This window comes from Chionomys nivalis, chromosome 6, assembly GCF_950005125.1.
Source record: "Chionomys nivalis chromosome 6, mChiNiv1.1, whole genome shotgun sequence".
In the NCBI taxonomy this organism is placed as follows: domain Eukaryota; kingdom Metazoa; phylum Chordata; class Mammalia; order Rodentia; family Cricetidae; genus Chionomys; species Chionomys nivalis.
Genome location: NC_080091.1, coordinates 4,553,606 through 4,579,615, shown reverse-complemented (window position 1 = coordinate 4,579,615; position 26,010 = coordinate 4,553,606). Strand labels below are relative to the sequence as shown.

General features: G+C 52.1%; 1 protein-coding gene across 1 annotated transcript; it reads left to right on the top strand.

Moving 5' to 3' along the window:
* The first annotated feature begins 18,271 nt into the window (after positions 1-18,271).
* On the top strand, positions 18,272-22,886 carry Polr2e (RNA polymerase II, I and III subunit E). Its single transcript, XM_057771888.1, has 6 exons — positions 18,272-18,415; positions 19,398-19,572; positions 20,661-20,857; positions 21,050-21,108; positions 22,012-22,090; positions 22,170-22,886. Exons 1-6 carry the CDS (start codon positions 18,359-18,361, stop codon positions 22,233-22,235), a joined length of 633 nt encoding a protein of 210 aa, XP_057627871.1. The 5' UTR covers positions 18,272-18,358; the 3' UTR covers positions 22,236-22,886.
* The last annotated feature ends 3,124 nt before the right edge of the window (positions 22,887-26,010 follow it).

The following is a 26,010-nucleotide window of genomic DNA, read 5'->3' as shown; positions in this document are numbered from 1 at the left end:
CCAATGCAAATTATTCATATCTATATCATATCCCCCTTTAAATGTAAAAGAACATTTATAAACAATATTTGGGAACATGGGTGCAGTTATTTCTCTCCAAACTGCTTCCTGCTGAATGGGGGCGCTGTTATTCAGGTCTTTTATGGAATAACCTGTCTGCTAGGTTCATCTCAGTCGGCAGTTGAGCAAAGTAATTTTTTTTTTTTTTGAGACAGGGTTTCTCTGTAGCTTTGGAGCCTGTCCTGGAACTAGCTCTTGTAGACCAGGCTGGCCTCGAACTCACAGAGATTCGCCTGCCTCTGCCTCCCGAGTGCTGGGATTAAAGGCGTGCGCCACCACCACCTGGCCGCAGAGTAATTTTTTGAGGGTGTTCACAGCAACCTTTCGGGAGGGCGTGGTCTATCATACCATATTGGGATAGAAGTAATCCAAAGAGTCTCATCCTCTGTGAAAACAAAAGAAACTCCTTTCCAAAGCATCATGTCCTTAGATTCAAATTCTGAAGTCAAGGCATTTTCAAAATATCTATGTTGGATTAGTTCAGCAACATTTATAAACAAATATCTTTTAGCATCTGTTGCTCCTTCCTCAGCATTTAAACAATTCAAACAGAGCATAATAGCATATAGTATCAAGATTCTCATTGTATTTTCCATCTTTGTGTGGCTTTATTTTAACCTCTATTTTGTTTATTTTTGCTTTTATTTTTTGCTTTTTGAGACAGGTTCTCTGTATATCTTTGACCTGGAATAACTCTGTAGACCAGGCTGTACTTGAACTCTCAGAGATCCTTCTGTCTCTGCCTTCCAGGCATTGGGATTAAAGGTGTATACTACCACACCCAACTACTTTCTTTCTTCCTTTTTTTTTTTACTTTTAAGAACTTTAACTTTTAGCCTACATATATTTTAAACACACTGTAAATCATTTAAAGGTTTTCTTTGTCTTTGAATCTCTCTTTACTGTATATCTCTCTTTTTCTGACCACACGAGCCTTTAAATTACTGAGCAATATGGGTAGGATTAAAGCCGTGGCTTTGTCAGCTAGATCCAGTCCATTCCTTAGCTTTCCAGCCTCGTGGCGGAGGTACCGCTGGAGCCATTTTTAATGCTACAACTCTGTGGTGTTTCAAGGTCCCTACCAGCAAGCAAGCTGCAGCACTGCACTCAAAAACCACACTCAAACACTCTATAGTCAGATCGCCTGCCTGAAAGAGTCAGAGTTTGCCCTAGCAGGACGGACCAGAATGCAAGCATTTTAAAACAGCACAACTTTTTTCCTGCTACAGCAGAAAACAAACTAGCATGCAGTCAGCTTTTATCAATACCATTTAAGTGTTTCGTGGCAGGACCTCTTAATGAGCTGCAGGGTTTTGCAGCTAAAGCTGAGTCAGGGGGGCTGGAGAGATGGCTCAGCGGTTAAGAGCATTGCCTGTTCTTCCAAAGGTCCTGAGTTCAATTCCCAGCAACCACATGGTGGCTCACAACCATCTGTAATAAGGTCTGGTGCCCTCTTCTGGCCTGCAGGTGTACACACAGATAGAATATTGTATACATAACAAATAAATATTAAAAAAAAAAAAAGCTGAGTCAGGAAGCCTCTCTTAGATGAGAGTGCTTGCTTGCCTCTGGCAAGCAGAGCAGACCCGAGAAATTGCTGCTACCAAGAAGCCAGGTGCAATGCTTTCATTTTGTTCTAGAATTACTTCCCAAGCTGTCTCAGGCTTTATGTGGATACAGTTGACCACACGTTGGTGCCATTCTATAGAAGGGAGCTGAGGGCTGCGTTCCTGCCACCTGGCTCCCAGCCGCCTGGCTAGCTCATGCCCCAAAATAACAACACACATACTGTATTCTTTTAAACACTGCCTGGCCCATTATATCTAGCCTCTTCTAGGCTAATTCTCACGTATTAATTTAGCCCATTTCTAATAATCTGCGTAGCACCACTAGGTGCGCTTACCGGGAAAGATTCAGCATGTCTGACCTGGCGGCTGGCTGCATTGTGTCTGGCCCCTGGCTGAGATTTTTAAGAGTGGGAAGTAAAGCCTAAGGAGACGTTGGGATCCTTTGTGTGGTGGTAGGTGTTAGAATCTGTGCTGAGGCCAAAGCGTAGTGATAATGTCTGAGTCTGTGGAGGAAGAGAGGGGAAATTGAAAAATAGGACTTGGTTTAGGAGCAGGGGTGGAGGTGGTGTGTATGCGCACGCGCCTTCGTATAAGCTCCAGGAGGGAACTGAGAGCTAGAGCTGAAGCTGAAGGACTGCAAGCAGGAGCTGAGCAATGGCCAGCAGAGTCCAGGGTCAAGGCAAATGATACAGAGACCCAGGTGGGCATTGCAGGCCAGAGCCGAGAGCTGTGGGTAGCTGAGGTGGGCAGAGTAGCTGAGGTGGACCGAGTAGCTGAGGTGGACAGAGTAGCTGATGTGGACCGAGTAGCTGTGGTGGACAGAGTAGCTGAGGTGGACCGAGTAGCTGAGGTGGACAGAGTAGCTGAGGTGGACCGAGTAGCTGAGGTGGACAGAGTAGCTGAGGTGGACCGAGTAGCTGAGGTGGACAGAGTAGCTGAGGTGGATGGAGTAGCTGTGGTGGACAGAGTAGCTGAGGTGGACAGAGTAGCTGAGGTGGGTAGAGTTTCACAGTGACAAGAATTTTCATTGTGTGTCCCCAACTAGGGCTAGAAATTTGTCAGAGAAAAAAAGTTCTAAATTACAGAGCAGAGGTGTCCCTTGTCCTTGTGACTGGAGCCGCAGGGGAGCAGGAAACTCTGGCACGCTGTGGGTGTGGCTTCTGTAGCAGTGATAAACAAGTCAGGCGTCAGGAATGACTCCTACCCAGTGCAGGAGGCGGGGGAGAGCAGGGGCAAAAGGAGGGCAGAGCCCAGAGAGAAAGCCGAAGAGCTTGTCTTTGCCATTCCTGGGTTTCGGCACCAGAAGAATGAAGACAAGGAAGAAAGGAAAGGAAAAGACATGGCCGCTCCCAGGTGTGGTTGGGAAGAAAGTTTATTGCAGACATGCAGGAGGGGCGTCTGGGACATGTGAGGGGGGGACGGGGATGGGGTTCAACCAGGTGCAGCAACCAGGAGGCCCAAACGGTGCAGATAAAGGCAGGCAACGAGAATGGTTGGAAAACACTTGGAAGGGCAGCCCAGCCAGTGAGGCGGGGAGTTCAGGGTTTGGGGCGGAGCATGTAAGAGGCGGGCGAGGGGATGCTGGGAGAACTGGCAGGCCAGTCCGATTTCATATGTTAACCAGGCACCTCAGCTGTTACCTTTGTCCTGGGTTTGAAACCTAACAGTATGATTTACCTTGGCCATTTGTCCCTAGTAAACAATATGTAGGATGCTGTAGTTCTTTTTTTTTTCAGAGACAGGGTTTCTCTGTGTAGCCCTGGCTGTCCTGGAATTCACTCTGTAGACCAGGCTGGCCTCGAACTCAGAGATCCGCCTGCCTCTGCCTCCTGAGTGTTGGGATTAAAGATGTGCACCATCACCTCCAGGCTTAAACTTTTATGTTAGTGATTTAGATTTTTTTTGTATGTATGAGTGTCTTGCCTGCATATATATGTCTGTGTACGATGTGTGTGCCTGGTGTCCAATACAGGTCAGAAGAGGTCATCAGATCTCCGGAACGGGAGTTAAGATGGGTGTGAGCTATCATATAGGTGCTGGGCACTGAACCTAGATCCTGTGCAAAAAAAAAAAAAAAAGTAGCCGGGCGATGGTGGCGCACGCCTTTAATCCCAGCACTCGGGAGGCAGAGGCAGGTGGATCTCTGTGAGTTCAAGACCAGCCTGGTCTACAGAGCTAGTTCCAGGACAGGCTCCAAAGCCACAGAGAAACCCTGTCTCGAAAAACCAAAAAAAAAAAAAAAAAAAAAAAAAAAAAAGTGCTCTTAACTGATCAGCCATCTCCCCAGCCGCCTCCCTCCCTCCCTCCCTCCACTTACAGTCTCTCTATGTACACCAGGCACACAGCACACAGAGACACAGAGATTCAACTAACTGCCTCTTTCCCCAGGCACTGGGGTCACATCCAGTAATCTGACCCCTGAGCCATCTCTCCAGCCCCTGTCCCAGCACCTGCCACCCTCACCTCACCTGCCATCACCCCCACCAGCCCTTTGGGATTCTAGTTTCTGTCCTGTCTGGAACTGGGCAGTCCGGATCCTGGGTCCTCAGGGTCATTGACAGGACTTGGAGTTGTTGTGGCCATGGGTCCTGGGGCCCGCATGCTCCGGACAGCACTTTTTTCTACGACCACTGCTCTGAGGACCAAGAGGACAGTTCCCGGAGCCACACGGCCATCCCTGTGTCAGCCTGCCACCCACGCAGGGCCCTTGCCCTGTTCCCATTCAGTCCACCCCCTCGTTTAGGCCTCCTCTCTCCCGCGTGGCAGGCTCCCGAGCCTCCAGACACAATTCCTTCGGCTCGTTGTGACACCTGGCTCCTCTGTCCTCTGTCCTGTTTCAGAAGCCCTGGGAACCCCAGCAGCTGCGTGTGCAAGGAGGCTCAGAGATTTAAGCCAGGGCCAGAGCCCAGCAGTCTGCAAACCTGCCCAGCATGTGGAACATTTTTATTGGTGTGGATTCCAGCAGAGGTGAGCAGGACACAGGACAGCCACTCCCTGGCCCTTGATGGGACGACCCAGGTGGGAAGCCCTGATCACAACAGACTTGGTGTGTTTGGTTGTGTTTGTTTTGAGATGCATTAGCTCTGCAGACCTATTCAGCACAGAACTTGGTATGTATACTAGTTTGGCCTAAAACTTACAGCCATCCTCCTGCCTCAGCTTCCCAGTGCTGGGTGAGTACTGTGCTAGCACGTGGAGCTAGGGATGGAGCCCAGGGCTTCAGGCTCTCCCACACTCTCCCCACTGGGCCCTAGCCACACCCCTGTTTATTGCGATGCTTTGGTTTTTGTATTTGAGACAGGGCTCACTGTGTAGCCTGGCTGGCCTGGAACTTGCTCTGTAGACCAGGCTGGTCTCTAACACTGAGAGGTCTGCCTGCCTTTGTCCCAGAGCTGTTTGTTTGCTTGTGCGCATTGCTCTCAATTACATATCTCTGTGTGTGTCTGTGTATGCTGCGTGTGTCTGTGTGTCTGCGTATGCTGCGTGTGTCTGTGTGTCTGCATATGCTGCGTGTGTATGCGTATGCTGCGTGTCTGTGTATGCTGTGTGTGTCTGCATGTGTCTGCGTATGCTGCATGTGTCTGTGTGTGCTGCGTGTGTCTGCATGTGTCTGTGTGTGGCTGTGTATGCTGCGTGTGTCTGCGTGTGTCTGTGTGTCTGCGTGTGGCTGTGGACCAGATGGCTGGATTCCCCTGCAGCTGGAGTCTCGGGTGGCTGTGTGTCCCATGTGTGCCGACACACATCTTACCACTGACCCGAGTGTTTGACAGGGCCTGCTAAATGGTCCAGGCTGGCCTTGTGGGGATCCTCCTGTCTGCCTCCCAATGCACCCCATCCATGGCCCACACAGGGAGGAGACCAGAAGGAGGGGGTGAGGTTACTACCATCAAACGCCACATCTGTGGGAGGCAAAACCCTCGCTCCACAGAAAAGAAGAGACTGGGAATTGCCCCCTTGTGATCATCACTGGTATTTTAGGAATTTTCTATGACACCCTCTCTACCCCCTTCGGATTACTGGGCTGTGGTCTCTTCCTTTAAAAACCCCTTCTCGGGGCCGGGCGGTGGTGGCGCACGCCTTTAATCCCAGCACTCGGGAGGCAGAGGCAGGTGAATCTCTGTGAGTTCGAGACCAGCCTGGTCTACAAGAGCTAGTTCCAGGACAGGCTCCAAAACCACAGAGAAACCCTGTCTCGAAAAACCAAAAAAAAAAAAAACAAAAAAAACCCCTTCTCGGGGCTGGAGAGATGGCTCAGAGGTTAAGAGCATTGCCTGCTCTTCCAAAGGTCCTGAGTTCAATTCCCAGCAACCACATGGTGGCTCACAATCATCTGTAATGAGGTCTGGTGCCCTCTTCTGGCCTTCAGGCATACATGCAGAAAGAATACTGTATACATAATAAATAAATAAATAAATATTAAAAAAAAACCCTTCTCCCAATTACTCGGGGTAGAACTCCTCCCCTGTGTGGGTTATGAGTCTTGGCCCCAGTGCACTGGTTCCTGTCCTATCAAATAAACCTTGTGTGATTGCAGCAAGGACGGTCTCTCATGAGTTACTGGGGGGGTCGTGTTATCCCAAGACTTGAGTGAGAGTCTCCCCACACCGGGGGTCTTTCATTTGGGGGCTCGTCCCGGATTGGTGACCACCTGCATCTCCGAAGACCCACTTGGAGGTGATACATTGTCTGTGTGTCTGTGTCTTTGTGTGCCGGTTGAATTCAGGTTCAGGTTCTGTACTTTCAGGTTTACAGTCCTGCCTTTGTGTTTCTGTCCTGGCGGAATTCAGGTTCAGGTTCTGTATTTTCGGTTTTGTAGTCGCTCATGTCTCGGGAGGAGACGGAGTGAGTGATCAGCAGACATGCTAGATCACCAACTGCTGCCCTGGGAGATGTCCCGGGAGGTGAGAAGGGAACCAGGGATGCCTGGGAGATTCCGGTCTGGGTGCCGGTGAGGATACGGAAGTTCTCCTGGATTGGAGGAACCGTGTCCTCTCAGCCGTCTGTATTTCTGGAATGGTTTTGTCTGTCTCGGTGGAGACGGACATTTGTTTGCCTGTCTTGTGTGTCTTCGGTCTTTTATTTGTCTTACTTGTGACGTTGATGACTGGGACAGACTGTGACGCTGACTCTGGATCAGTGGTTTTGTCTTTCTAAGTTTTGTTAGCCTTTGTCTGTGTCTCCTCGGTCTCTGTTTTTTTTTTTTTTAAATATTTATTTATTTATTTGTTATGTATACAATAGTCTATCTGTGTGTATGCCTGCAGGCCAGAAGAGGGCATCAGACCTTATTACAGATGGTTGTGAGCCACCATGTGGTTCCTGGGAATTGAACTCAGGACCTTTGGAAGAGCAGGCAATGCTCTTAACCACTGAGCCATCTCTCCAGCCCCCCTCGGTCTCTGTTTTGTCTTACACGCAGGCAGCGTGTTCAGTTCTCTGGTGAGATACGCGGGTGGCGTTTCTCAGTTCTGTGGTATGACACGTGAATGGTGTGGTCAGTTCTTTTTTTTTTTTTTTTTTTTTTTTTTGGTTTTTCGAGATAGGGTTTCTCTGTGGCTTTGGAGCCTGTCCTGGAACTAGCTCTTGTAGACCAGGCTGGTCTCGAACTCACAGAGATCCGCCTACCTCTGCCTCCCAAGTGCTGGGATTAAAGGCGTGCGCCACCACCGCCCCGCTGTGTGGTCAGTTCTAAGCGGGGCAGGTCACACCCGCAAAGCAGCTTTGTTTTTCTTGGCACCATTGTCCTGTATGTCTGTGTAATGTGTGTTGTGCTTTTGTCCTGACTCAGACTGAGGCTGACGTACTCAAATCATGACTTCTTTGACTTTGATATTGTGACCACTTACAAGACTTTAGAGATAGGGCCTTAAGCATAGGGGTATATTTCATAAAAAAAAAAAGTCAGCCTCGGTCCCAAGCGCGTGGCTGCGAGGCAGCATGCTTGTATGGATGGCTGGGCTATTCAGCCTTCCTGTTACAAGGTATCGAGGCTGCCAGACACAGTTGTAGAAGGCAGATGTACCTCAAGAGGATTTCAAACACTAAACAAAAAATCTGAGGGTAATCTCTGTGGCCTAAAGAGGTTAACAATCTTTTTTCCCAGTGCTGCATACCACTCTGCCCCCTGTGCTGATGGACAAGTTCCCTCCGCCTGCCCTGGGAGCTGCAGGCCTCAAACCTCTGGTCAAAGCTGACCAAGGCTTGGCTCCGCGGGTGAAGGACTCTTTCAGGTCCTATGGGTTATAAGTATCTGTCATCATTTATAGAGGCTGGTTACAAATTATTGTTGGTTAATGTTAAAAAAAAAAAACCTATTGATGGTCTCAAATGTTTCACACTGGTACAGGATTTTATGTGCTATTCTTGTTTAAAATGTAGCCATACATCCCCACTGAGAAAAACCACCAAAAAAGACTTTGGTAAGAGTTTTTATATTGTCTAAAAGGCAAGAGAGATTTTTGGTATGTTGTCTAAAAAGCAAGAGAGATTTTGATAAAAAAAAAATATGTATATGTAAACAGATATGGGCCTCATCTAGTTCCTTGTGTGCATTTTCAAGGTCAAACTTAAAGCAGGTGGGGCGGACAGTCTATTGCCTGGGGCTCTCAGGGCAGGTCTCCGGCTGGTTGAACACAGGGGCTGTGTTTCTTGAATATTTAAAGGAGGCTTACAGGCGTTATACTTCCTTTGACCCAACTTCTGAGGGTCAGCGATAGCTATGGCCTTCGTAGGACAGTCAGCATCAGATATTAAGAAAAGTTACAATGGTTAGAAGGGTTGCAGGATTATACCTTGCAGGATTTGGTTAAGGAGGCAGAGAAAGTGTTTCATAAGCGAGAGACTGAGGAAGAGAAGTGAGAGAGACAGAGAGAGAAAGAGCGAGAGAGAGAGAGCGAGAGAGAGAGAGAGAGAGAGAGAGGCAGGCGGGAGGCAGAAGAAAGAGAGGACCGGAGGGATCATAGACAAAAGAGAAATTTGATAGAATTTGGCCACAGTGGTAGGAGAGAAAGGGAAGACAGGACCTGGACAGATAGAACCCAGGCAACAGAAGTCCAAAGATGAGCAAAGATGGACAGAAGCACCCCTTGGACAAAGACCAGTGTGCTTATTGCAAAGAAAAAAAACATTGGACAAGAGAATGCCCAAAGAAGGAAGGAAGGGCCTCTAAGGTACTGGCCCTAGAAGAAGATGAATAGAGGGGATGGGACTCAGACCCCCTCCCTGAGCCTAGGGTACCCCTGACTGTGGAGGGGACCCCTATGGACTTTTTTTTTTTTTTTTTTCGAGACAGGGTTTCTCTGTGGTTTTGGAGCCTGTCCTGGAACTAGCTCTTGTAGACCAGGCTGGTGTCGAACTCACAGAGATCCGCCTGCCTCTGCCTCCCAAGTGCTGGGATTAAAGGCGTGCGCCACCACCGCCCGGCCCCTATGGACTTTCTAGTGGACATAGGGGCTGAGCACTTGGTGCCAAAACAACCCTTGGGGAAGCTAAAGAATACAAAGACTATAGTAATTGGAGCAACTGGACAGAAACAGTATCCGTGGACCACCTTACGAACTGTAGATTTGGGGAGAGGACAAGTGACTCATTCCTAACAAAGTTGAAGGCCCAGATCAGGTTTAATCGAACCAGGCCAGAGGTGATCAAAGCCTTTTGTTGACTGAACCAGTGACCTTTGCTCCCCCTGCTGTCCTCAATCCCCGGTGCCCTACGGCCCGAGACTGATGACACCTGACCCATCACTGCGCTGACATTCTGGCAGAAGAAGCTGGTACCCGAAATGATCTGAAGGATCAGCCTTGGCTGGGGAGTCTGAGCTGGTTTTCGGACGGCAGCAGTTTCATGGTTGAAGGTAAGCAGAAGGCAGGGGCAGCAGTGGTGGATGGGAAGCAAGTAGTCTGGGCATAGCCTCTCTGAAGGACGTCGGCACAGAAAGCCAAACTCGTGGCTTTGATACCAGCTCTACGGATGGCAGAGGGGAAGTCTATCAACATCTACACTGACAGCAGTGCTTTTGCCACTGCCCATATACACAGAGCAATATACAGACAGAGAGGACTGTTAACATCTGCAGGAAAAGACATAAAAAATAAGGAAGAAATTTTGAGCCTCCTCGAGGCCATACATTTGCCAAAGAAGGTAGCCATCATACATTGTCCAGGACACCAAAAAGCTCGAGATGCTGTGGCTAAAGGAAATCAGATGGCAGACCTAACTGCTAAACAGGCGGCCCAGGGAGCAATGATCCTGGCGGTCAAAGAGCCTAAAGATTATCATGACATCAGTGAAACCAACTTTAGATACACCCCCGAGGACTATCAAGTTATAGGAAAATTAGGACTGGTAAAGAAAACCCCATACGGGGCAGTAGAGACAGAAGGAGGAAAACCCGTCCTCCCACAAAAAGGGCACAAGTATGTTACCAGCTTACATTACCCGACCCCCCTGGGGGCCAAGAAACTAAAAGATGTGGTTAGGTCCCCAACTATTATGTTATGGGACTCTCTGACTTGTCAGAAGAAGTAGTCAGAAGCTGCAAGGCCTGTGCTACGACTAATGCAGGACGCTCCATATATACTCCTGGGAAGAGGCTCAGGGGCGGCCGGCCTGGGGCCTACTGGGAAATAGATTTTACAGAAATTAAGCCAGCCAGATATGTTAACAAGTACTTATTAGTTTTTATAGATATCTTTCCAGGCTAGGTAGAAGCTTTTCCAACCAGGACTGAGACAGACAAGATGGTGGCTAAGAAGAGCATATAAGAAATCTTCCGGGGCTGGAGAGATGGCTCAGAGGTTAAGAGCATTACCTGCTCTTCCAAAGGTCCTGGGTTCAATTCCCAGCAACCACATGGTGGCTCACAACCATCTGTAATGAAGTCTGGTGCCCTCTTCTGGCCTGCAGGCATACACACAACAGAATATTGTATACATAATAAATAAATAAATAAATATTTAAAAAAAAAAAAAAAAGAAATCTTCCAGAGGTTTGGGATTGATGGAGGAAGGTCATTGGTTAAAAAAAAAAGAAACTGCTTGGACCTCATAGGTTAGAACATAGGTGGGTGGAGTAAACAGAACAGAATGCTGGGAGGAAGAGGAAGTGAGATCAGACGCTATGCTCCCCTCTCCCGAGCAGATGCGATGAAGCTCCAACTGACCCAGGATGGACGTAGGCTAGAATCTTCCCGGTAAGCGCACCTCGGTGCTACACACATTAATAGAAATGGGCCAGGCAGTGTTTAAATGAATACAGTTTGTGTGTTGTTATTTTGGGGCATAAGCTAGCCAGGCGGCCAGAAGCTGGGGCTGCAGGAACGCAGCCCACAGCTCCCTCTACATGGGATACCCAAGGTAATCGGGTCTGATAACGGACCTGCCTTTGTTGCCCAGGTAAGTCAGGGACTGGCCACCCAACTGGGGATCAATTGGAAATTACATTGTGCTTACCGACCCCAGAGTCAGGTCAGGTAGAAAGGATGAATAGAAGTCTAAGAGACCCTGACAAAATTGGCCCTAGAGACCTGTGGGAATGACTGGACAGCCCTCCGTCCCTTTGCCCTGTTCCGGGTTTGGAACACCCCAGGGCGAACTCACCCCTTATGAGATTCTATGTGGAGAACAGCCACTGCTCACTGAGTCGGGTGGAATGTATAATCCTGATGCTGTTCTTTCTAGACCTTTATTTTCCCGCCTAAAGGCCCTTGAAGTGGTGAGACACAGATCTGGGAAGAACTGGAAGAAGTATGCATCTCTGCCTGGATCCACGCCTCCCACGTGAAGCGAGCTCCTGAACCACCCAAATTGCAGTATCTGGGACTCTGACAACACTACCAGTCAAGAGGCTTGTGTTTGGGGGACTAAGCACAGGCTGACTCTTACTGGGGTTATGTAATGAGACTCTTAAGAGCCCTAAGACTCCTGACACCAGGTACTCGGTTCCCGGTTTAGATAAATGGTGGGCCTGTAGTACAGGCCTGACACCTTGCGTGTCGACATCGGTTTTTAATGACACCAAAGATTACTGTGTGTGCTTGTACAACTGGTACTAGGGTCTTTTATCATCCAGCTAACACGCTTGAAGGTGAGTTTGACAAGCACCCAACTTGCTTTTGATGAGAACCTATTTCTCTGGCATTAGCAGTAATCCTGGGCCTTGGGGTAGCTGCCCTAATACAGGCCCCTCGGTACTTTAATGAATTAAAACTAATTACCTTCGTTAGGGAAAGAATAAATGCTGTTCAGATTTTGATGTTACGCCACCAATGTAGCGCTTTACAAGGTCAAGAAGATACTGAAATCTAGTTCTATGATTAGAACTAGGTACTAGAAGAAGCCCAGATAAATCCAGACCCCCTAGCAGGAAAAAAAATAGAGCCAAAAATCTAAGCAGGGAGAGAAGAATCAGAAATCCAGGATTAGCCGGTTCAGTGACTGTGTTTCAGGAACTAGCTGACGATAAAGTTAGAATGTAATCTTGAGAATAACCTTGAGAAACAGGGAATTGCCCCCTTTTGATCATCACTGGTATTTTCGGAATTTTCTATGACGCCCTCCCTACCCCCTTCGGATTACTGGACTGTGGTTTCTCCCTTAAAAACCCCTTCTCCCAGTTACTGGGGTCGAACTCCTCCCCTGCGTGGGTTATGAGTCTCGGCCCCAGTGCACTGGTTCCTGTTCTGTCAAATAAACCTCGTGTGATTGCAGCAAGGACGGTCTCTCGTGAGTTACTGAGGGGTTCGTGTTATCCCGAGACTTGAGTGAGAGTCTCCCCACACCGGGGGTCTTTCAAGACCTCGGAATGAAAGCAAGATGGATCCAGTCTGCCGGATCCACCATTAGCCTGGAAGGAAGGCAGCTGCTGGCTAGCCCACGTGGCAAGGAACAATGGCCTTCCTTCTCCCTGATGGCAGCACCTCCCTGCTCCCCTTTCCCCACAGGCTGGTCCTCCCAGAAGTCCCTCCTCAAGCCTAAGATGAGCGGAGAGGGGGCACCAGCCACAGCCAGGGAGGACCAACCTAGGGTTTCCTGCTTGCCTGTGACTCTGAGCGTTTGAACACACCTGGCACTGAAAACGGACCATCCTCCCTGACTTAAGTCCTCCTCTCCTTTTCGCTAGCTCTTACTTTCAGGGATAAAGCGGTGCCCTACCCTCCTGCCGCAGATGGAGAGATGCCCCAGTGGTTAGAGCAATGGCTCCTCTTGCGGAGGCCCCAGATTCCATTCCCCACACCTGTGACTCACAACTGTCTGTAACTCCAGTCCCAGGGAACCCAGTGCCCTCTTCTGGCCTCTGTAGACAAGCACATGCACAGAAAAATAAATAAATAATTCAAAAAAAAAATCTGACCCAGTATAATTCCAATTTAAGTTAGGACTGAAAGGTCAGCTCTTCCCTTGCAGACACCACCCTCCGGCGTGGGCGACGGTCACTTCCCGAGTCGGACGCTCCTCATGGGCCGAGGGCCTCCAGAGCTGAAATGTCACACCTTCTACCTCCTCTAACAGACCCCGAGACCACAGCACAGCTGACTCCATGGTGGAGTCATTAAACTCAGCTTGGAGCCGGCACCACCTAACCCACCGAAAGCCCGCCTTCTGGAAAAGCCTCTATCGCACTGACCTCGCTCTAGCATCCGCAGCTCCTCCGGTTGGCAGACAGTGGTCTTCTCCCGTGGTCGCCTATCACTTCCTTCTCTGCCAGCTTCACACCACACGCAGTCGCCAGTGCCATCTGATTGACTACACTCTCCTTTAAGGGCCTCCATTTTGTAGCAGGTGACGCTTTGTAGATGATCACAGATAGGTTAACTCACTCTAGATCCCTGTTTATTGTTGACCCAGATAGAGCTGGTTCAAACCCTGCAGGGGTTCAGGTTATAATTTCTTTTTCCTTTTTTTTTTTTTTTTTTTTTTTGTGGAGGGGCGGGTTTTGAGACAGGGTTTCTCTGTAGCTTTGAAGCCTGTCCTGGAACTCAGTCTGTAGACCAGGCTGGCCTGCCTCTGCCTCCCAAGTGCTGGGATTAAAGGCGTGCGCCACCACCGCCTGGCTCAAATCTAATGTCTGTGGATTCGGCAGAGATTAGAGCCCTTGGATGGGCTCAGTGAAGAGGAGGAGACCAAAGGTCAGTGTGTAGGGTGCATCTAACTGAACCAGCGTGCAGCTCCCATGTCTGCAGTAACACCAGCCCCAGGAAAACACAGAGAAATTGCTATTTGCTGCTCTGTTGGTTAGGACATTCAGGACATGGGAATAGGCTCCAAGAACCCTCACTGGGCGAGATTAATTCCTGCTCCATGCTGACAGAAAAGGAGGTTCTAAGATGCTGGCTTACACAGCCAGGAGCAGGAGCAACAGACTCGAGGGAGTGTCCTCTCCTGAAACAGAGCCAGCTTATACTTTGCTCCAGCGGGGCCCCTGTCAGATGCCAGGGGAAAGGGCACTCCTTGAGACTGGGGCGCTGACTGGCAGCGGTAGCAATGGCCTCTGCTGCACCGTGCTGCCTTCGGGAGGAGGTGGCTGTCTTGGTGGTTTAGTTTTGCGTTTTCACTCTGGTGTTATGGGGTATTCACCAGCGAAGCCGATGGAAAGTCTTTATTAACCGGCTAGCGGCCACACTGGGTGTCTGGGGTCCCAGCGTAGCCCTGAGTCTTTCTCAGCGCGAGCTTTTAAGCACAAAACCACGTCCTGGGTTGGCACGCTGCAGTTAACAAGAACAGCAATGGCAACTCTGTAGCTTTGGAGCCTGTCCTGGAACTAGCTCTGTAGACCAGGCTGGTCTCGAACTCACAGAGATCCACCTGCCTCAACCTCACGAGTGCTGGGATTAAAGGTTGCACCACCACCGCCCAGCTTTTTTTTTTTTTTTTGACAGCAACTGTTATAAAGGAAAACATTAAATTGGGGTGGCTTACATTTTCAGAGGTTTAGTCCATTGTCATCGGTAAGAACCAGCCATGATAAACTCAATATGAACAGATCATCCAAAGAAAGTTCTTTACTTCCAACCGTTATACCTGCCAGAGTAGAACTCAGCCATCGATAAATTTAAATGGAGGCCTGAGTCTCAGTAGTTTACACTAAAGCAATACCTGGTCGCAGGAAGAACCAAAAGCTGAGATTACCCGACCTCCACCCAAGAACAGACCATCCAAAGGAAATGCCTAACGTTCCAGCTGCTGTAGATAGGACCACCTGCCAGCACACACTCACCAGGACACCCCTAGACAAATGTCAGCCAATCAGGGGCCCTCACCCCCAACTATAAAAACCCAACTCTAACTGAACTCAGGGCTCTCTGTTTATTCCAATATGTTGGACATGTGGAGAGACCGAGTTTGTAACTTACATAAAATAAAGGCTCTTTGCTTTTACATACAGGACTAGGTCTCCTAGTTGGCTTTTGGGGGACTTCGTGGATTTGGGCATGACATCATCATGGTGCGGCATGGTGGCATGCAGGCAGACAAGCAGCTGAGTCCTACACCTTGACTTGCAGGCAGACGTGGTGCTGGAGGAGCAGCTGAGTCCTACACCTTGACTTGCAGGCAACAGGAAGTGGTCTGAGACAATGGGCAGTTGCCACATCCACGGCTGTGTGACAAAATGCCTCTCAGGTGGTGGCCGTCTCAAAATGAGGGGCTCTGCTTCCCGGAGCGTGGCCCCCGGCGGTTCCCTGGCAGTATGCTCGAGTTGAGGTGCCTGATCAGCCTCAACGACCTCGTTCACTTTGTTCCTGGCGATGGTTTCTTGCATTGACTCTGCTTCTGTTCTATTTTTCTCTTGACAAAAACTTAATCTGTTCAAGGAACCAGGAAGCATTTCCAACGGCTCCTTGAATACGGAGGAACTGATGCGTCAGTTCCCTCCCTTGATTCAGGCCATTAATGTTATGATTAAAACTCCAGCTCGCTCTCTGGGGGAATTTACAGATACCCTAGAACAGAAAGAGCCCATGATAGGAGATTTGGTAGAAGATGGATAAATTATGAAGGAAAATGTATGGAATGGCATGAGTTACCATTTATGGAGAGGCTAGCCAGAATGAGATAGGAAAGAAAGGCAGGCTATTCTTTTTTTTTTTTTTTTTTTTTTTGGTTTTTGGTTTTTCGAGACAGGGTTTCTCTGTGGTTTTGGAGCCTGTCCTGGAACTAGCTCTGTAGACCAGGCTGGTCTCGAACTCACAGAGATCCGTCTGCCTCTGCCTCCCGAGTGCTGGGATTAAAAGGCGTGCGCCACCACCGCCTGGCTCAGGCTATTCTTGATAACATGAAGCCAGCCATTCAATATTGGAACAAACCCTGGGGGTGGAATCCTAAAGAATGATGTTTGGGTTACCTTGGTTACCTTGAGGGCAGATATGATTTAGGGCCATGAGAAAGCACAGTTGAAGAATGGTGTTTGGGTCACCTTGGTTACCTTGAGGGCAGATATGATTTAGGGCCATGAGGAAGCACAGTTAGTGGTGTGAGACGAATTTCAAAGAAAAGCTCTGCGCACCTGGCCCTGACCACAAGACTTGCTGAGAATAATCAATTGTCTGTAATCATTTTTCTATGGAACCTTTTATGTCTGCCAACTTCCTTCTGTAATCTCTTAAAAGTGATGCTTGAATTTTAGTAAAGTTGCAGCAGATTCAGATCTCATTAGAGTTGTGTCTGTCATTCGCCAAGTCCTGGGTTCTCCTAAGCCTTCACCCCCTGTTCTCCCTCGGTCTTTGATCTCCAAGAGAGTCAGTCCGTGGCAGGCGGTATCTTGAGTAGGGTGCACAGGTCACTCCAAATGACCAGAAGACACACGGTATGCTTTTACAGAAAGCCGTTTTATTCTCGAGAAAAACCAGCATTCTGGGACCCACCCAAAATGGTGTTGACCCTGGGGAGAGTAAGGCAGCCCTTGAAGCCTACTTAGGGAAATCCGAGCTGCCGTTAAGTGATTGGGTGTAGACCCTTACTGATACAGGTATCATTTTGTGATTGGCTTATGACATCTGGTCAGTGGCTGTGGTTGTGGTGTTGGGGTCTGTCTGCTGTGTCCAGGGTCTGTCTGACTGAAAATAGCAAGAACTGTCCCTGCTTGTGACCAGGTAGGACTCTGATTGGCCACCTGGAAGTACTTCCTGAGGGTCTGGTTGAAGCTGACACACATCAACTTAAGTAATAGGGGCAGAGGCCTTAGCAAACCGAGCCCTGGAATAAAGACTGGTCCTGGTCCCTTCCAGCGTATACTGTGGTTCTCTGTCTCCCTCGGGGATGTGACCTCAGTGAGGCAGCTCAGTTTTACTCCAGAGTACAGGAGAGTATAGGATTGAGAGCCTGGGGACAAACCCTTTTTGCACGAAGGGGCAGGCTCCTATTAAAGGTTGAGCTAGCGGCAGCAGGTCCTGTATCAAAGCTCCTAGCACAAGTCCTAGTAGCCACATCTGCAGCAGGAGGCAAACTTCTAGCAGGAAACTGCGCCAAGGGTCACACTAGAGATAAACCCACCCGGTGTCCAGGCTTAGATACAACTTTCAGATAAGGTCAGTCAGGCTAAAGACATTCTCCAGAGAGGGCATGTAAGGAGCAGAAGTCTGCCTGCGGAGGGAGTCTCTCACTGGGAAAGACTGCGACCTCTAACCATCAGGCCTTCCTACAACATGTGAGACCTCAAAGCCCGCCCCACAGCGTCACACTCCCTTCCACAAGGCCACACCTACTCCTACCAAGCCACGTCTCCTATTGGTGCCTCTTCCATTGGGAGGTGAGGAGGGGCTCCTGCAGGCAGGCACTTGTAGATACTCTTAGAGACGGGGCTGGTTCCCCACAGTGGAACTCATCCGGGTGGCCACTGGGAAGCCTCTGTCCTGCACCCACTGTTTTCTTATGTCCCACACTCAGGTTCTGGCTGTTTGAGTGGCAGCCTCACCCCAGCCCCGGGCGTGTACCCATATACCCAGAGTCTGGAATGTTTGGGTGGAAAGTTCCATCCCAAACCCCTCCCCTTCGAGTGGCCTCAGTCCAGACTCCACCCCCAAGAAAGCCCGCCAAATCATCACCACCAAGAATGAGACAGTTATCTGGGAGGAGTGGCGCACGTCTTTAATCACAGCATTCTCGAGGCAGAGACAGGCAGATCTCTGAGTTTGGTCTACATAGTGAATTTTGGGGCAGCCAGAGCTACATAGAGAAACCCTGTCTCAAAACCAAACCGCCGGGCGGTGGTGGTGCACACCTTTAATCCCAGCACTCGGGAGGCAGAGTTCGAGACCAGCCTGGTGGACAGGCTCCAAAGCCACAGAGAAACCCTGTCTCGAAAAACCAAAAATAAAAAATAAAAGGAAACTGAGGCCCATGGCCTTGGCTCTTGTATAGGGTCCCTGCACAAACTCGAGGCACGGCCCACGAGAGAAAGCCTGCTAGGCTGCTCCACCGTCCCGTGCCCTGCACACTTCCGGGCTGGCCTCGAACTCACGGCTCCAGGGGCTCTCTGGCTTGGAGGCGTGGTCCGTATACCCACAATTATCGCGAGATATTCTCGCGCGCGATCTCGCGAAGCTCAGCGCTGGAGCTGCCCACCGCGTAGCCTGCCGTGGACGTCGCTTTATTCAGGCCTTCGCCGTAGACAGCACAGAACTGGGCGGGGCAGGAGAGGCCGCTCCGTTATCCCGCGCTGTTTTCGTAGTACGGCGCAGGCGCAGGCGCAGTGCTGGCACGAGCGCGGAAGCGCAGTTGTTTCTGAAGGGCTGCAACATGGACGACGAGGAGGAGACTTACCGGCTGTGGAAGATCCGCAAGACCATCATGCAGGCGAGTCTCGCGTGGGGAGGCTTGAGCGAGTGCCGAGTTGCGGACGGACTGCGGCTGTCGGCCCAGGCAGGCGTCCTGCCGCAGCGTCCCGGGTGCGGGGATGCTTCCCGCCTCCGTGCGGGGCGCGCCCACGCTGGCCTCCCCGATGGCTGTCCTGCTTCAGCCTCCCGGCGCGGTCCCAGAGGGGAGCTCGTGCTCACACCTGGTTTAGGGGTGCTGGCCAGCCGCTCCGCCAGCCTAACCATAGGTACTACCCCTGTGGCAGCTCGCAGCTATCTGCAGCCCCAGCTTCGGCCCGCGTGCTGGCAGAGGCGGGTGACTCTGTAAGTTCGGGGCCGGCCTGTGAGTTCCAGGACAGCCGGGGCTTTGTAAGGAGGGCTTGTGTTAAGAAACGAAAATAACCAGAAGGTAAAAATGCTCATTTGATGGCACAAGCTTTCATCACCGTCACTCTTGGGCCAGAGGCAGGTCAGTCTCTGAGCTCAAGACCAGGCTGGTCTATTTTGAAAGATTGAGGTCACCCAGGGCTTCATAACAAGACCCTGTTTCAAAAATGATAATAAAAGAAATCTAGGTAGGCGGGGTAATGGTGGCGCACGCCTTTAATCTCAGCACTCGGGAGGCAGAGGCGGGAGGATCTCTGAGTTCGAGGCCAGCCTGGTCTACAGAGTGAGTTCCAGGCCAGTGAAGAAAGATGTCTGCGAAGTTTTGATTTACCGTGTTGGGTGGACTCTAGGACGCTCAGACCCAAGACTGAACAGGATGGCGATGTCTGGTCCCCGTGTTGAGGAACTTGTGGGGGTGGGGGCGCGGTGAGGCTGCCCTGTGGTTGCCTGGGGATGGGTCTTGGCTGGAGCCAGTCCAGAGCTTGGAGCCCACGCCGCCTGCAGCGCTGCAGGGTCAGGTCAGGGTGCTGCAGTCCCCAGTTCTCGTGCGGATTTCCACTCCGTCTCTGAGGACAGCTGGCCCTCTGTCCCTGCAGCTCTGTCATGACCGTGGCTACTTGGTGACTCAGGATGAGCTGGACCAGACACTTGAGGAGTTCAAGGCACAGTTTGGGGACAAACCCAGCGAAGGAAGACCAAGGCGCACAGACCTCACCGTGCTGGTGGCCCACAATGATGACCCCACAGACCAGATGTTTGTGTTCTTCCCAGGTGGGGGTCCATCATTCTGGTGCGGGCTCATGGCTGTGTCTAACAGCTCTCTCCCCTTTGTGGTCTTTTGCTTTCTGCCCGCCAATGAGGGTGGGTTCCACCCTCGTCCTGCTTTGCTGCAGGACTGTGGCAGCCGCCCAGCCTTCCCTGGGAACCTTCCCTTGTCCAGTTCCTGCCCGTTCTCTGCCCCTTGCTCTCAGCACCAGCTCTCAGACACCCTGGCTCCTGTCTGCTATATTCTGTAGTTTCTGCCTTATACTCCAGGCAGCTCGGAAGGTGTCTCACGAGAGGGATTGCCACCCTGGGCGTCTGCCTCCTGGTGTCCCCAAACAGCCTGTCTCCTTTAATATCCTGGCACTTTGAGGTCCTGGGGCCTGTGTTTTTAGTGTGAGAGTTAGGGGTGCAAGAATGGGCATGGCAGCGTATGTCTGTAATCGTAGCATTTGGGAAGCAGAGGCTGAGGCAGGCTGTCCAGACCAGCTTGGTCTGCGCAGTGAGTTCAGGACAGCCTGGTCTGTGCCGTGAGTTCTCAGCCTTCCTAACTCTGCCACCCTTTAATAAAACAGTGCCGTGTGTTTTGGGGCCCCCGGCCATAGAATTGTTTCTGTCGCTACTTCATGACTGGTATTTTGCTGTGTGTGTCACAGTGTAAATATCTGTGTTTTCCTGTGGTCTTGGGTCAGTACCTGCAGATTGAGAACCACTGATGCTGAGAAACCCTGTCCTAAAAAGAAAAACTAGATGATCGGGAGTAGAGACTCTGAGACCCAGCAGTTTGCAAACCATGCATGTGGTCCTGTGGGCCTGGTTCTGCACTTTGGGTCCTCTTGCTCCAGTGAACCCCAGTCTGTCTGAGGAGCCGAGGTTAGCCCATGTAGACACAGGATCTGTCTCCTCTTCCTTGAGGCTGCCCAAGCTGACAACACCATGTCTCCAAAGCTCAGAGCAGCTGACGGAACAGGGTCAGGGTACCATGCAGCTTCCTCCTGCCCCGCCCCATTCAAGGCTCCTGGTTCTGATTTTCCCTGGCAAATAGAGACACCTGAGCCCACAGGCAGGGCAGTGAGGGTCGTGCTATGTGTCCGCAGAGGAGCCCAAGGTGGGCATCAAGACCATCAAGGTGTACTGCCAGCGCATGCAGGAGGAGAACATCACGCGCGCGCTGATCGTGGTGCAGCAGGGCATGACGCCCTCCGCCAAGCAGTCCCTGGTGGACATGGCACCCAAGTACGTTCTGGAGCAGTTCCTACAGCAAGAGCTGCTCATCAACATCACGGAACACGAGGTGCGCACCTGTCCTGGGCAGCCAGGTGGGGTGGAGCACAGCAGTGCCTGAGTGGACAGGACCCTGAACCCCTCAGCTTTGCTGCTATGGCTCCGCCTTCCAAATTGGGGGTGGTCATAGCCTGCTTCTGTCCCCTATTCTGCTCCTGTTGGGGGTCCCTGGTGACTGCGGATTGGGTCTCTGTCTCCACAGCTGGTCCCTGAGCACGTGGTCATGACGAAGGAGGAGGTGACAGAGCTGCTGGCTCGATAGTATCCTTTACCCCACCCTCCCCCCCACTTCACACTCGATAGTATCCTTTACCCCACCCTGCCCCCCACTTCACACTCGATAGTGTCCTTTACCCCACCCTGCCCCCACTTCACACTCGATAGTGTCCTTTACCCCACCCTCCCCCCACTTCACACTCGATAGTATCCTTTACCCCACTCTCCCCCCCACTTCACACTCGATAGTATCCTTTACCCCACTCTCCCCCCCACTTCACACTCGATAGTGTCCTTTACCCCACTCTCCCCCCACTTCACACTCGATAGTGTCCTTTACCCCACCCTGCCCCCCACTTCACACTCGATAGTGTCCTTTACCCCACCCTCCCCCCCACTTCACACTCGATAGTGTCCTTTACCCCACCCTGCCCCCCACTTCACACTCGATAGTGTCCTTTACCCCACCCTCCCCCCACTTCACACTCGATAGTATCCTTTACCCCACTCTCCCCCCCACTTCACACTCGATAGTGTCCTTTACCCCACCCTGCCCCCCACTTCACACTCGATAGTGTCCTTTACCCCACCCTGCCCCCCACTTCACACTCGATAGTGTCCTTTACCCCACCCTCCCCCCACTTCACACTCGATAGTGTCCTTTACCCCACCCTCCCCCCCACTTCACACTCGATAGTATCCTTTACCCCACTCTCCCCCCACTTCACACTCGATAGTGTCCTTTACCCCACCCTGCCCCCCACTTCACACTCGATAGTGTCCTTTACCCCACCCTGCCCCCCACTTCACACTCGATAGTGTCCTTTACCCCACCCTGCCCCCCACTTCACACTCGATAGTGTCCTTTATCCCGCCCGCCCTCCCTCCCCACTCCAGACTTCTTACCCCAGTGCTGCCCCACCAGCCTCTTCCTTAATGGTGTCCCAGCAAGCTTCGCGAAAGCCAGCTGCCCAGGATCCAGGCTGGGGACCCAGTGGCGCGCTATTTTGGGATCAAGCGAGGGCAGGTGAGAAGCCGTGGCCATTCCCCTCCTTCTGAGGTCAGGACCACTGTGGCCCTGCCAACCCCAGCCCTGCCTTCTACAGGTTGTGAAGATCATCCGGCCCAGTGAGACAGCCGGCCGCTACATCACCTACCGCCTGGTACAGTAGCCCACGGCAGGTGAGCCCCACCTGCCCCAGCCAGCACACTGCTCTGCCAGGGTCCTAGCTCAGACCCCTGTCCCATTCTGAAAAGCAGGACTGTTGGGGGAGGCGCCGCAGCCCCCAGCCTGGCCTCCCCAGTGCACCCACTTGCAAAAGGAGCGACTGACTCCTGCAAGTTGTCCTCTGACCGCCCGTGTGCAGCTGCGTGAATCCACAAACCCTCAAGTCTAATGGGAGGGCAGGAAGTGGGCCAGCACCTGGAGACTGAGTGAGGCAGGAGGATTGCTGCAACTTCAAGTGAGTTTGTGACTTCAAGAACTGGTCCGTTGCCGCTCTGGTAGCTTCTGGTATGAGAGACTCCTCTGCAAACAGGAAAGGAACCCGCGCAGGAGCCAGCTGATCTGCCCTTCCTCGTCACCAGCACCCTGCCTGTGGGGCCAAGGGTACGGGCCACAACCTCTTTGCCTTTTGACCAGAGGGTTCCCACCTGGCCAGTGCCTCAGGAATGTGGCCCTGGGCAGCCAGCACCACAGTCCTCCCTGTGCAATCTCAGAGCGCTGGCTGCACCCCACACCTTTGTCACTGATCGCTGTCCTGTATAGAGTTCTCCATTCTGTAGGACTCTGTTCTGAGAACTAAAGACATTTTGAGGAGTTACATTGTCTTGGAAATCTGGTCAATTCGGGCTGAACTGCGCAGGATGGGTCTGGGGGGCTCTCGGCTTGGGGATGCCATGTGGGTCACTGTGGCCCCAGCCACTCCTCCGTGAGTCAGGTGAGATGCAGGTCTGCTGCCTGAGTGTCAGGGACCCTGTCCGCTCTTACAGCTGATTGCGCAAGGCAGGCCTTGCTGTGGTGAAGCCCGGAAGGGGTTTCGTGCTAGGCAACCTCCTTGCCCCTGGGCCACGCCCAGCTGTCTTCCTCCTTGGGTTTTGAGACAGGGTCATACAATCAGGGCTCCAACTCACCGAGTAGCTGTGGTGACCCTAAAGTCCTGCTGGGGTGACAGATCCCCACTTCTCAGCACAGGCTGGCCTCAGGCTTGCCTACGTCTGCCCCATGTCCTGGATGGAGTCCCGCAGCACCTGGCTGCCAGCGGCTCCTCCCTGCAGTCAGTGCAGCTGTGCCCAGGCCCCGGTGTGACTGGCTGCACAGCATCTCCAGGACTGTCCATCCCCCAGGGTCACTGATGGCTGTGGCCATCAGACTAGCCTTCTTCTGGGGCAAATGCATTTCCTACCATTGTTCCACACTGGGCTTTTATGTCTGGGTCTCGTGGGGCCGGACATCCTTGGGTTCCGCCACACTGCGGCTACTGTGAGTCTCGCTCCTGTTCTCGACTGCATGGTACTCCAGTTTACAGACCAGGGGCCGCTGCCCCTGGCTGCTGAGTCTGTGGCATCAGGAACAGAATCTGTTAATGCGCTCAGTGGCTTCGTTTTGAGATAAGGTCTCCTTGTGTCTGCAACCAGGCTGCCCTGAGACTGAGTACCCCTGCCCCAGCCTTCTGTGCTGAGGTGACCAGTGTGCAGCGCCACAGGTGGCTTGAAGATTTGTTTACCTACTTCCTGCTGGGGTGTGTGTGTGTGCATGCGTGTGCCCCACATGTGGAGGACAGGACGACAACCCAGGCTAGCTGGCCAGAAGGCTTCCTGGGTGTCTATCTTCCTGCTTCCACTACCCATCTTGCCTGTAGGAGGCTGGGATTAGATGCTCCGTATGAATCCGGCTTCTACACATGTTCTGGAGGTGGCGGCCAATGCACTTTCTCACTGTGGGCCAGGCTGGCTGGGAACTCAGAGATCCAGCTGCCTCTGCCTCCCAAGGGTGTGTGTTACTATGAATGTGGTTGGCTGGTGGACCAGAGGCGCATATCCCTGGGAACTGAAGTTACAGATGGTTGTGGGTGCTGGTAACCAAACCTGGGTCCTGTAGAAGAGTTGCCAGTGCTTTTAACCTCTGGGCCACCTGCCTTCCTTCACACACACCTCGGTGGTGTCCCGTGACCGGATGCTCTGCAGGACAGACCCAAGATGCTGCTGATGGCTGACTCCTGGTCCCACCTTCGGGCCTGTGGCGCCCCAGTCACAGAGGGTGGGGTGTTTTCCCCTGTGACTGAGTCACAGGAAGGCTTCCCCTCCCTTCCCTAGAGCAGCGGCTCTCAGTGGTCGCACAGTAGACATCCTGCAGATCAGATTAGTTACGAAGTAGCAACTGAGTAATCTTATTGTGGGGTCGCCAAAGCGTGAGGAACTGGAACGAAGGGTCAGGGAAGGTTGGGAAACCCTGCCCAACCTGGGAGAGTGTGGGAGTCTCACTCCCAGAGGCCTCTTCAGATCCCTGTAGACAGGATTTGGAAAGGTAGGGACACGGGCAGGAAGTGTCCATCCCAATGGGACAGAGCTTCGGTGTGGGCAGGTAGGAATTCCTGGAGATGGCAGGCTCTCCCACGGCTCTGTGGCCGCCATCGCGGAGCCGCCATCGCGGAGCCGCCATCGCGGAGCCGCCATCGCGGAGCCGCCATCGCGGAGCCGCCATCGCGGAGCCGCCATCGCGGAGCCGCCATCGCGGAGCCGCCATCGCGGAGCCGCCATCGCGGAGCCGCCATCGCGGAGCCTGGCGCACACCTTGCCTAGTCCTCGTCCATGTGTCACTCTGGACCGGGCTTGGTGTGCGCTCGTCCAGCACTGGGGAGTCCTGGGTTCACGCCCAGCACCACGCAATCTGCCCTCCTAGCTGTCCCAGCACAGCGGCCTTTTCATAATCTAGTGTCTGTCTGAAATGGGCTTCTCAGCCACTTGGCAAAGTCAGTCAGGATGGGGTGTGGCTCGTTTTTGTGGGGGAGGGCTCCTCGCACCCTCAAGGTGGGATGTTGGGGGGGGTGCCAACTGTAATCCCAGCACCGGGGAGGATTCTGCATTTCAGGCCTGCGGGGATACATAGTGAGACCCTGCCTCGAAACAAAAACGAAACCAAGTGGCACTTATATCGAGGTCAGCAAAGACATACACGCACCACTAGCCCGTCTTCGTTCCTCTCTCAAAGAAGAACTGACGTCAGACTCTCTTGATGTCTGGGTCCTGGCCAAGAGCCAAGACATCTTGTTTACCAAGAACAGGACCGCCCTGAAGTGCTCACCCCAACCGGCTCCAGACACCCTGCCCTCAGGTATCTTATCTGTGCCTGTGGTTTGTTGATATGGCCGGCCCCCTCATGAGGAAGCTCCCCCAGATCCCACCCACCAGGAAGGAAGGTCCAGGACTGCAATGATAAGATGGCCTCTGCTGCTCAGTGTCGCTGTGGCTAAGGAAGACCTTAAACTCCTGATCCTCCTGCCTCCACTGTGCTGATGACAGGTGTGTGCCACCCCCGGTATGAGGGGCAGGGGGTGAACCCATGTCCCAGGGCCACCATCGTGCTGCCCCCAGGCTGAAGCTCCACAGGAGAGGAATCCTTTCCCAGAACTGCAAAGATACAGTTAAAATGTAGTGTGTAGCAAGAAACAACGCCTGATGTGGTTGGTGCACACCTTTGGCCCCAGAGGCAAGAGGCCAGCCTGGTCTACAGAGAAACCCTGTCGTAGAGGGGCAGGGGAGCACAAACAAGTGAAATAAGATGCAGCCGGCTGTGGTGGCACAAGTCTTTAATCCCAGTGGGTAGGAAGTAGGCAGGTCCCTGTGAGTTCCAAGCCAACCTGTTTACATGGGGAGCTCCACAACAGCCAGGGCTACAAAGCAAGACCCCATCTGAGAGACAAAATGATATCACACCGGTCCTGCGGC